Source organism: Sciurus vulgaris (assembly GCF_902686455.1).
Source record: "Sciurus vulgaris genome assembly, chromosome: 7".
In the NCBI taxonomy this organism is placed as follows: Eukaryota; Metazoa; Chordata; class Mammalia; order Rodentia; family Sciuridae; genus Sciurus; species Sciurus vulgaris.
Window position 1 is genome coordinate 91823260 of NC_136467.1, and position 12093 is coordinate 91835352.

Genomic DNA, 12093 nt, shown 5'->3' on the forward strand with positions numbered 1-12093 from the left:
ACTTAATCCTAATGAACAACAATTCTTATTTTCTTTCTTCTTTATACCAAAGGGATTATACCAAAGGAGACAATACTGGCTATAATGAGTTGGCTTTCTTATTTTCCATGTCTTTTATAACATTCCTGTCCCTTCACTGGCAGTAAAGGGTTAAAGAAAACATATCTAACCCAAACCAAATGGATAATACTTTACCATGATAGCACTTAACAAGGTTTAAGATAAAGTCAAAAAATCACAGAAGAAAAAGTAAAAATGCTCTGGAAGCTTATTTTATCAAATCTATTAGACTCTAAAGTAAACATAACAGAAATCAGAGAGAGAAATCAATGAAGTAGAAAACCCCAGATAGTGATAAAACATCTACTCACTCTGTCTCCCTTTTCACCTTTTACAAAAGGTTCCCCCTAGGAGACAGGTAGAAAGCAGAATTAATTATAAACACTTTTAGAAACAAAACCTCCAAAGCTGGGAGTGGACAGATCCTGCAGGCCAGGCTCTCACCTCCACACAGTCTGCCTTTGCAGTTGAAAGGGAGCATATGAGAATTAATTTACAAGCTCCTTCACATTCCCAAATGTACACTGAGTTAATCATTCTAACACTATTTAGAGAATCCCCGGTGACCGACAAGTTGAAATGCTGCCCAGGGCCAAAGCTTCCTGCTGCCTGGTGATGATGAGGGATCACACGCACATGTGCAACTGGGGGCAGAAGGCTGTGACCGCAACAAGATGGCGGGAGGAAAGGCGTTTGTGAGAATGCTCCCAACTGGTTAGCTGTGTTTTAAACACTCAAAAGCATTAAAAGTACTTTTCCAGTTTTCATTTTTAGTTTAATGAAAATGACTCAAAGGGGTTAATTAGGAGGTAAATAATAGTGTGTGGAACTGATACAGCTCTTACTGGATTGAAGTATACAGAGCCTGAGGAGCCAGAGAAGCTTTGGGGGCTGCCCCTGTCACTGAGTTGCTATTACTGTCACCCAATCGTAACCCATAGAGACACGTGTGCACACACAGGCTCTCTCTTACTAGCTTCTGATTTGATCTCATTTCATCTTCACAGCTATGCCACAAAAAGGAATTATTGTCCCATTTCAAGGATGAGGAGAGAGACTCACGAAGGTTTGGTAACTCTGAGTTGTCATAGCTCCCTCTATTTCCCCAAATTAGTATTCATTCCACTTTATGTTTTCTAGTTTATCCTGGCTATACCTTTAGGAATGTAGGGATATAATTAATCTTGATACTCATAGCACCTCTGGTGTCTTGTGTAGACCTTACATCTCTGGCATCCAAACAAAATTTATTACATAACAGAAGTAAAGTAATACAGATATAACAATAGTAGCTAACATTTATTTAGTTCCTACAATGTATCAAGCACTGTTCTAATCATTTTATATATATTCACATAGTTAATCTTCAGATATCACTGGGGTTAAGTGCTATTAGTAGAACCATTTATAGATGAGGAAATTCTGGCACAGAGAAATTAAATTCTTCAAGGTCAAAAGATGGTTCAGGACTTAAACCCAAGCAGCCTGACTTAACTCCAGTCTTATTCAGTCTGTCTCATACTATTTGAACTGAGTCAATTACTCTTTTGGTTTGAATTTGGCATGTCCTCCAAAGGCCCATGTGTTAAAGGTTTGGTCCCCATTGTAGCAATGTTCAGAGGCAGGGCCGGGGAAGTGATTGGATCATGAGGGCTCTAACCTCATAGAGGGATCAATCCATTGATGGATGCCTAGCTGAATGGATGACTGGGAGGTGGTGCGAACTGGAGGTGGGACCTTGTTGAAGGGAGTGGGCCCTTGGGGTTGTGCTTTTGGAGAAAATGTGAGAACCATTTTGGTATATATTACTACTCTCAGAAGTTCTCTTAGGAGCAAGGTATGGTGGCACATGCCTGTAATCCCAGCCCCTCAGGAGGCTAGTGCAGAAGGATCACAAGTTTGAGGCTAACCTGGGCAAGACCTTGTCCCAAAGTTAAGGAAACAAAACAAAACAAAACAATATATCCAGTTGGGAGTAGGTGGCTCACTTGGTGCTTAGTGGTAGAATGCCCCTGGGTTCAACCTGGATTCAATCCCCAGTACTCAGGAATTGCTATTTTGATTTTTAACTAAATCACTCATTGGAGATAAGCAGTTACTAAATGATTTCACCTTGTATTCTGTGTGTTGGGACTATGGGCTCACCTTCTCCCATGTTTCCCACATTCCTTAAAGTTTCATGAAGCTATGTAGCTAATTCTGGCAATAAAATGTAACCAGAAATGACATGTGTCATTGATGAGGCAGTGAGAAGCCCCTTCATAATTCTCCAGACCCACTTCCCCTACAGGGGTGACGAAGAAGATTGTATATGCCAGAAGACAGAGCTGTATGATGGTAATTAGCCTGGTAACTGAGTGTAATGTGAAACAGAACACCTACTCCTCTCTACTGAACCATTCTAGGAAGAAGCCCTAGAGAACTTTTCTCCTACTAAGCCACAGAAATTTCAGGATTAATTTGCTACTTAGCATAACCAAGCTTACACTGACCAATAAACCACACATCTACCCAACATGATGAAATCTTCTATTATTGGTTAATTTCTACATATTCAATCAGGGCTTTATTTATATTTTTGCTTTTGGGTTTCATTCTAAAATTCAAGTTAATTTTTAAGATTTGACATGTTAATTAAATATAAGCAAGGGGTCATACGGATTAGGTCAGTGCCTGTTTATGCTCATTTTCTTGATTATTTAGAGTCACTGTCAAGCTCAAAATCCATACTGAATAAAGTAGCTTGCAAAAGAAAAAAATCCAGGAGTCTGGTTTTATAGAGACTTGATATTTAGTAGTCCTAGCTCCAATTACTACTATCCAGAGCAAATCACTTAAACTATTAGAACCTCCCTTTTTCTATAAAATCATGGGGTTTAACTAGATGATCTCTTATGTTTATTTTAGCTCCAATATGTTGCACATCTTGTCATTTTCTGACTGTCCAGTAGAGAGGGACAAATTGCCATTGATAGTTGCTATACAGGATAAGTGGTTCGGGATTAAACTTTGGATAATGACTACTGTTCTGACTGGGCCCTCTGGTTATTATGCAAAGATAAGTCCAGATCCTGTTCTGGAATAAAAAGATTGATACAACAAAGAATTAAACTGCTGTGCATAATTATGTAAAATTTGTGGTATTTTATGTGGGAGCAGGAAGGAAAGCAAACAGGATGAATAGAGGTGGTAGATGCTTAAAGGATTAAGAGGGAAATGGCAAGGAGAAGAGTTAGAAGGAAAGGAAGCTTCTTCCTGGATAAGGTACACTAAAGCAGTCCCAGTGGGGCAGGGGCTTTCCCTGAACACTAGTGATGGGACAGGAAGCCAGAGGGCATCCTGAGGAGGGAAAGGCCTATCACCCCAGAAACCATGAAATTCTCCAACCCTTGTTTCTCAAAGTGGGTCCTTGAACCATCAGTATTGGCATCATCTCAGAAACTGTGAGAAATGTAGGCTCTACCCCAGATCTATTAAATTAGAACAACAGAATTCAATCACATATTCCTGTTTGAGAAGCACTGCTTGAACTCATTGAAAGTTTCTCTACTCTGCTCTTTTCCAGTGGAATTTGAGTACATCTTACTGCCAGGTCCTCCTTGATCCACATGGCAATTAAGAGAAAGTGGATGAGGTGTTTAGGCTTGAAGGGGACATAATGGCCACCTGGAGAAGCAGGTAGGAGAACCTTCAAGTGTGGAGCATCAGGAGTGAGTTGGCAAAGAGAAGGGGAGGTATCCACCAGGTTGCACTTGTGGGAGGAATATTAAATCCTGTTAGGTCCTGCACTGAAGTAGGGAGGTTTGGACTTGGTACCAAGGGCTAGCATGACCTCTGGGGTAAAATAACTGAGGTTCATAGGTACCACGCTGATTTAAAATTGCCTGGGATAAATTATTGCCATTGCTAAAGGTGCTTAAATACTGACACTGAAGCATAGGGAAAACTGACTTCCTAACATTAAATACCTTTACCATTGTTCCCTCTTTTTATGCAGGCTATTAGTGACCTTTTCATTCTTCATCCCCTGGTCAACCAATATCTCTAATTTGCTCTGACGAGGAAATGGGTAAAATGATTTGAAAAGATGCGTTGCATTGAAAAAAAAAAAAACAAAGCCTAATTCTTGCTGATTTTTGAAGGCTGCTTTTTTTTTTTTTTTAATGAAAGCCATAAATTTTCTTTTTTTTTTTTTTTTTTTTGTGACTAGGTTTTCTCTAATCTGTTTAGGTAGTCCTATTTGAATATAAATGATGTAGTAGATAGTAGGTTTTTTGTTTTCATTTTTTAATTCCTCATTGAAAAAACTAAGTTTTAAAAGAAACTTGCCATGGCAATATTGAAAAGTGACTTGGAGAAATCCCTTTGCTCTTGCAAACAGTAACTTCAGAAGGTAGACTGAGAGCATTTGTTTGAGCAGATAGATAAATGTTTCTGACTTTTTATATAAACTACTATCTGTCTTTGCTATTCATTCTAACTATCATGTTCAGTTACAGCAGGGCAACTTTGTGATTTGAAACCCCGAGTTTAGCTCACCTAGGTGTGATTCATGGTTCTAATACTTACTAGCTATGTGATCTTGGGAAAGTTGCTTAACCTCTTTGTGCCTCATTTTTCTCACCTGAAGAATGAGGTAATAATAGCTTACCTCATGGAATTTTTTAAAGGATTAAATGAGTTAATTTATGTACAAGACTTAGTGCCTGGCATAGTATATACTTGCTTAAAGATCTGATCATACTCTTGTTCACCATGATAGGGTCAAACAAGGTATATGAAAATTGGGGCTGATCTGGAAAAATATTTTAATTAATTAGGTAATTTATTTATTTATTTTTTATTCTTACTCTGCCCTCCAAGTTAAAATACTTACAGGTTCTCCTTTTTGTCCTTTAGGGCCAACAGACCCTGGAAATCCTGGCAGTCCTGTTTCACCCTTTGAAGGAAAAAGCAGAAGAGAGATTTGCATGAGAGCCCATAGGTACTATTGACTGTCAGGACCAGAGGGTTGCTTGCTTCCACTAACCATAGAATTTATCTATTACAGTCCAAGAAACAAGGTGAAATGCTGAATATGGTTAGGCTATTTGCATGAGTGTGATTGTAGGCACGTCGCAAATACCTTTAGATCATTCAGAGATCAATAACATTTTATTATGATATTTAAAATTAATGTAAAAAATGTTAATTATTTTTTCAAGGAATCTACAGGAGAAAAATTCATTTTGTTTTGGGGTATCAAAAAGTAATTTTTTTGTGATTTCAGTTATCAAGCCATTTAAAAGACACAATTGCCCAGACTCATTTTATTCTAGACACTTCTTTATTTTTATAGGCAGGGTGGAGGAGCAGGGGGACACCAGAGTCCTGTGAAGAAAACTGAGTCCTGCTGTCCCCAGTATTTGTCCTGCTTCTTAGATGCCTGACTGTGAACAAAGAAGGCATTCTCATCTGTGTGGTGACAGCAGCAGCTTAGAAATGTCTAGGACGTCCTGGTCGAAAATCTTGAAGAGGGATTTGTATGTGACATATAAAGAGTATTTCCAGAAAATACAATTTGTGAGATAACACTTATGGAAAGGAATTATATCACTAATCGGACTTCAGAGAAATTCCAGCATTGTGTTCCTTCTAGCGTTTACCAAGATCCCTGAATAACCACCTAATTCTTAAACATAGCTGTTAGGAGATATGGATTTCTGATTTTTTTTTTTTTTTTTTTTACCTCAAGAGCATTTTTGTAAAATAATATTCACCATTACATTTTTGCATTTCCAGGTATATATACTTCTTGCCATTGTTGTATTTTGTTTTATTTTAACTTATACACACACACACACACAGAAAACATAGGGTTGAATATGCCAAACCTTCATATACTAGGCTCTTAAAATGAAAGTTAACTAAAAAATTTACCATCAAAGATGAAATCCTTTGTATTTCCCTCTGTATCCCAGAAGGAATCACTCTCATGAATTTGGTATTTATCTTTCAGTCCATATGTTTGTACTTTTTACTACATTATGTGGAATCATAAACAATGCATTATTTTAAGTATGTAAAACAAATTCAGTCAATGGTTTTATCATGTATATAGTGGTTTGTGGCTTGTTTTTTTCCCAGTGTCCATTTGTGTTGATATGTGTGATCTTGCTCATTAGGTGCATAATCTGCATGACATGCTGATGTGCTGGTGGCCAGGCCTTATCCCAGCCCCACTGATGGTCACTCAGCTTTCTTCTGTCTCTAGCTTTCCTCTGTCATGACCAAGGAGGAAGTGAACGTCCTCTACCTGCCCCCTTGTGTGGAGGTATCTCTGTCTTTATTTTGAAGCCTCAAACAACTGTCTACCCCAAAGTACTTCAACTGCAAATTTATCACAGTCCTCACATCTTGGACTTATTTCTACAGTTTCTATCACAATCCATCTTTGGGTATTTTGTGGAAAGGATAATCATGATTGTGTTTTTATTAATCAGTTTTCTAGGTTTGTGAAATGTAGTTTGTAAGTGTAATCTTGATTCTATTGAAAAATTTTTTTAAATCTCAGTATTGATTTTTTTGTATGACCAGACTTCCTGTCAGTAATGTTAGAGCCCTATTTGGGAAAGCCAAGAAACCAAATGGAGAAATAGTCAACGCATAGACTTGTTACTATGCATATTCTATAGCAGGGTTTCCCAAAGTGTGCTCATCTGCACACCAACTGTATAGTTCTTTCTATGTCACATCACCTGTATAGTCATGGCTTATTTCTTCTCTAGATTTACTCACATTTTGAATAATATGTTCTTTGAAGTAATACCCATGTAATTTAGAATTTGGCTAGATAGGTGTTTTTGTCTTAATACGGAGCAAAATACAGAAATATTTTTCCTTCTAGTCTCTAAACACCTATTATATCCTCAGTTTATACTTACACATTATAAAATATTTTTTCCTATAGACAGTAAATTATAACCAAAGGATGGAAAGAATTGGTGAATATTTTAAGGCATCCTTGTTGTGGGTTGAAAGAAGAAATAAACAAGACCTGACTAGGCATTAGAATGACCTTCATGTTACCTATCAGATAGGTGCTAAACTCCCCAGTACATAAGTGTGAAGGGAAAATATGATTAGTAATTAGACACACCTAATAAAATAAAAGGAGAAAGTGGGGAAATGGTCTAGAAATTACTTATAAAAATCACTTCAGCTCAAAAATCAAAGGAGGGTAGGAGTGTTGGCAGAAGAATAAAAGTAATTATATTCAAAGATATTACATATTGGAACAGATGTAAATAGTGCTTCAATGAAACAGCAAGAACAGAATAGGGTGTGATCTGTCCCCAGGCATAGTCCCTGTATGAGGCTGGGCTTGGAATAATCCTTAGGACAATGTCCTTCATATAAAATTATGCAAACAAAAGTGTTTATACCCAAACCTCAGAAACACATGGGTTGATTTCATATTTAGAATGAATGTTCAATGATTTATAGATATGAGTTGAAAGACAAGTAATGAATTTACTGAGCATCAGCAAAAACCATCCTTTGGTTTGATACTTTTGTGCTATTTAAAAGGTCATTTGCTGTTGAGATTCCATCTTGTCCCCCTGATAGTCTGCTCAAAAAAGAAAACAACAACAACAACAACAAAACACTGGCTATTTTCTCAGGAGTCCTTATTCTGCTACCTTGTTCCACTGTCTCTATAAAGCAGCAGCTCTCCTTAAGTTATCTAAATATACATGATTCCTTCATTGGATCCTTTCAACCTCAGGCAAGCTACATAGCAGAAGTCATTATTTCAATTCTACTGGTCATGTGGAGGTATGGCCTCCATTGCCATTTACTGCCAATATCAAATTGTTTTTCCTGCTGGTTCTCCCTGTCTTAGTATGTTTGATACAGGAAGCAGCTGCTACACTGGCAGTGATTTCTACATACATTCTAAGACTGGTTGAGCTTGTCTGGTGCCTTGTTTTGATGTTGGGTTCTGAAGAGTAGGTTGTGTAATTCTACTTTGTGATCAGTGCATCGAGAAGTGGCATGTTGTGCAGCCACAATAAGTCATGTGTGTGTTTAAGTTACACTCTGGTTAAATCTTGCATTCTATAACACAAGTTGAGTCCATTCTCTGTTGAAATTGTGGTGGGAGATGCAAAGAGCAGCAAGACAAGGCACTGAGGATGGTAATAATTAGTGCCAAAAAAAAAAAAAAAAAAAAAACAAAACCCAAAAAACAAAACTAAATAAGACCTCATGAGAGGGAAGAAAGTTTAAGAGAAAAATATCTAACCTTTAGGGAGGGTTTCATATGTGTCTGGCATTGTGCTTTTGGGTAAGTTCATCTCATTTGATTTCATCCTCCCACAAACTCTGATAGCTAAATTGAGGAAACGGATGCTTACAGAAATGAAGTGGCTTTCCTAAACTGACAAAGCTATTAATGCCACAACCAACTTTTGACCCCAAAGTCCATGCTCGTCCCATCACTCAGTGGCTCTTATCCTTGGCTGCATGTGAGAATCGTCTGAGGCACTTTTAAGTGATAGAGCTGTTGGTGTCACCCCAAAGCAAAGTCTCTATGAGAAGGATGGACAGGGCTGGAGCAGGCATTTCCTAAAGGCTCCCCAGATCATTCCCATGTGCAGTCAGGAATCTGGACCCCTGGAGTCTCCACAGGCATAAAGCAAAAGACCTGTGAGAGCAACGAGAGGAAGTTCTAGAATTTCACTATATTGACCCTTGAGCAACACTGTAATTTTAAAAACAAATATATTGATCCAGAATAGATAAGTGAATGTTGAATAAGTAGGGTTCATTTCACTGTCTAGCAACTGTTATGCTTACGTCTTTTAATTTATTTTATGTGTTACTTATAGGCAGAGGCTTTTCCCTGTTAATTACAATTTAAAAAATCTTTTCATATGTACATTTATATCAGATACTGTATCAAGTTCCCTGTAGGTTCTTCTAAGTTATTTATTTAGATGGGAAGAGGGAACAGTTATGCCACTGGCTTTGTCTAATTCCACTTAAGATTCTGAAGCAATTAGAAAAGATTCTGAGCACTAGAAAAGGTCCTTAGAGTTTGAAATACACCTGTTTTACAGAATCAAATTTCTCATCAGTGAGGTCTTACAAATTCCTAAGTAACATATGTTTCCTAATGAATATAGCAAAACAGAAGCCAGCTGTTTTGTTTCAAGGAATGAATCATCATTTAAATGCTTTAAAAGTGTCATACTGCTCTCCTTTGCTCAGCTGTTATATGTGACAAGCTTCATGGCTTTCTCCCTGCCCCCTCGCCTGCATGTGTCCAGTAGTAATTGCTTAAAATGTAATGCGTTTGTTATGGTGGGTTATGGTTTCTGTAAGCTATTGGGTTACAGGAAATAATGCTAATGTACTAGCAGTAAAATCCAAGACACACAAGTGACTTGCACTTGTAATCATTTTTTAAATCTCTTTCAGAATGTCAAGGTTTTATTTATTTAATTATTTTGCAGAAAATTTCATTTTCAATGGCTAATCTAAAAGAAGCTCCTAGTTTCTGTTGAGATTCTCTTTTAGCAGTATTTTCTGGTGAGGGATGCATGAGCTTTTGAATAGATTGGTTGCACGGCTTTATAATGCACAGAGGTCATATTTTCTTGGATTCATATTGAAATATCCTGCCCTCAATCAAGACAGTTTTTACTGGGCGAATGAGTGAAAGTGGCATTCACCGGCCACCTTCTACTTATCTCGGTAGATTTAATGTGCTAGTTTCTTGTTTTCCCGGACAATGGCACATTCACACGGAATCCAAGGTCATGGCAATTTTACAGTCAACGAGGAGTGAAACATCTTTTCTAGTAGAAAAGTGAATCTGTCATCTTCACAGTTAATAAAATCAAGCTTGTGAATGATTAGAATTAAATGCAATGGAAATTCATCAGCACTCTCATTTTAAAACTGCTTTTGGGATTATTATTTGGTTAAAACACTGATGTACAGATTGAAACCCCATTAATAAATGTTCCAACAAAAAAAAAATGTTCCAGTTTTTGTTTAGTACTTACAAACACAGGAGATGGGGCCTGAGACTGAGGCATTTCACCCAAGGGGTCTTTGGACTGTTTTTGCTACCCATGCTATTCACCAAACATCTAATGATAAGCCAATCCTGGGGCCTAATTTATTTTACCTCATTATAGCTATTTCCCCTTGATCTGTCCCATTTCTTGCAGCCAACTGCTGCTGGACAGTGGTCACTGAGGAGCTGCCTGGTCAGGAGGCAGGTGAAGCTCTTGCTTCCTGCTAAGGGGACCTGACTGCCACAGGGGGGCTATAGGTTGGTACAAAACACTGAGTCTTTTAATTCTCATTGAAAATCTTATTACCTTTTCTCCTTTAGGGCTGCCAGCTCCAAGTTCACCATTTCCCTAGGTAAAAAAAAAAAAAAAAAAAAAAAAGTAGCCAAGAAAGAAAAAAAAAAAAAAAATGTCAACTCATTTTTAATGCATTCAGTCTTGAAAAGTACAGCCAGTTATTATGTGTCAGCCTTTTATGGATACTATGCGAATTTGACAGACATTTTTGTGTTCCTCAGCTTTGGTTAAATGGTCTTGTTAGATGTTCTGATACAAAGCTCAGATGTTGGATATCCCATCTGTCTTCTCTATGACTTCTCCAGAAGATGGCTTCTAGAGAAACTCCATACCCAGTGGGGCAAAGCCTCCCTTCTTCACATTCACACCTGGTGCTCTCCACTGACCCCAACTATGACTGAATTCTCTGCTTTCCCTCTGCTCAAATCTTCTTCGTTGTTCCAAGACCACTAATTTGATTCTTTTCCCTGGGCAGATAACTTTTCCTATTACCACACTAAAAAAATACAAATTTTCAGGCAGCACTTCAAATTCCTGTCACCAAATCTACAAACCCATGCACAAGGACATTTGATGGTGGCCAATGAACTGTCCCTCCTTGTATCTTCTATAAGTTCTATGAATTACATGCCCTTTGCCTTTTTGGGATGTTTTCCTCATTAATGTTACCTATTCCCATTAGATGAAATTGGAAAATTTGTGAAAATTAAGCAAATGTAACTAAAACTGGTAAAATTCTTTAATGTTTCTCTTTCTCTCTACCTGATTTACCTTTTCTAGACTTAACACTGAATACACAGTTCCCAGGGCACACATTTCTCTTAAGCTATCTCTCTTCTTTGTTCTTGGACAATTATCTCAAATGGCCCTGAAATTTTTTTTTGTGTCCACTGACCAAGATGGCCTTGATGCTCCTGTAACCTGGAGTACACTTTAGACAGGCTTCTTTCTGACTCTAAGCCCTGACTTCCCTTTTCTTAAAGCACTTAATTTAGAAAACTTGTGGTGGTAAATCCTTTTCCTACCCTTTTGAGATGGAAATCTTTTTAAAAGCTTCCCCTTGGCTTATCCCTGAAATATCTTTCTCAAGGACCAGGAGCAATTCCTTTGAAATGTAGTCACTAAGAAAGATGGAGTCCAGTCTCTCCACCTCCGTGGGAGGGCGGGACCCGAACTTCAGCCTTGCCCCACAGTATAAACCTTGTTCAAAGATGTGACAAAATTTCTTCTCCTTTGGGTAAAACCACAAATACAGGCATCCCTTAGCATCCGCAGGGAATTGCTTTTGGATCCCCTGCCGATACCAAAATCTGTTGATGCTCTAGCCCCTTATATAAAATGTTATAGTATTCGCATACAACTTATTCATATTTTTCCCTATACTTTAAATTATCTTAAGATCACTTAAAATACCTAATGCAATGTAAATAATATACAACTAGCTGTTATATTGAGTTATTTAGAAATAATGACTAGAAAAAAGTCTGTAAATATTCAGTAAAGATGTAATATTTTACAAGTATTTTCCACCCACAGTTGGTTGGTTGAGTCCTTGGATGTGGAACCCATAGGTAAGGAGGGCCAAGTGTATCTTTGTTCTCTCTCTCACTTCAGCACTTTAAAGCTCCCCTTTGTTTCAGTGAAGCTGAGGTCAGGCTGAGTCTGGCCT

General features: G+C 37.8%; 1 protein-coding gene across 1 annotated transcript in view; it reads right to left on the reverse strand.

The window, feature by feature from the left end:
- The window catches only part of COL19A1 (collagen type XIX alpha 1 chain), a 331364-nt gene that overhangs the window by 70864 nt on the left and 248407 nt on the right, over positions 1-12093 (reverse strand). Inside the window, exons 19-21 of the mRNA XM_079146513.1 lie at positions 10437-10478; positions 4937-4999; positions 372-407 (exon numbers count right to left, since the gene is read on the reverse strand). Coding sequence (XP_079002639.1) covers positions 372-407; positions 4937-4999; positions 10437-10478 — 141 coding nt within the window. The remainder of the gene's footprint in view (positions 1-371; positions 408-4936; positions 5000-10436; positions 10479-12093) is intronic.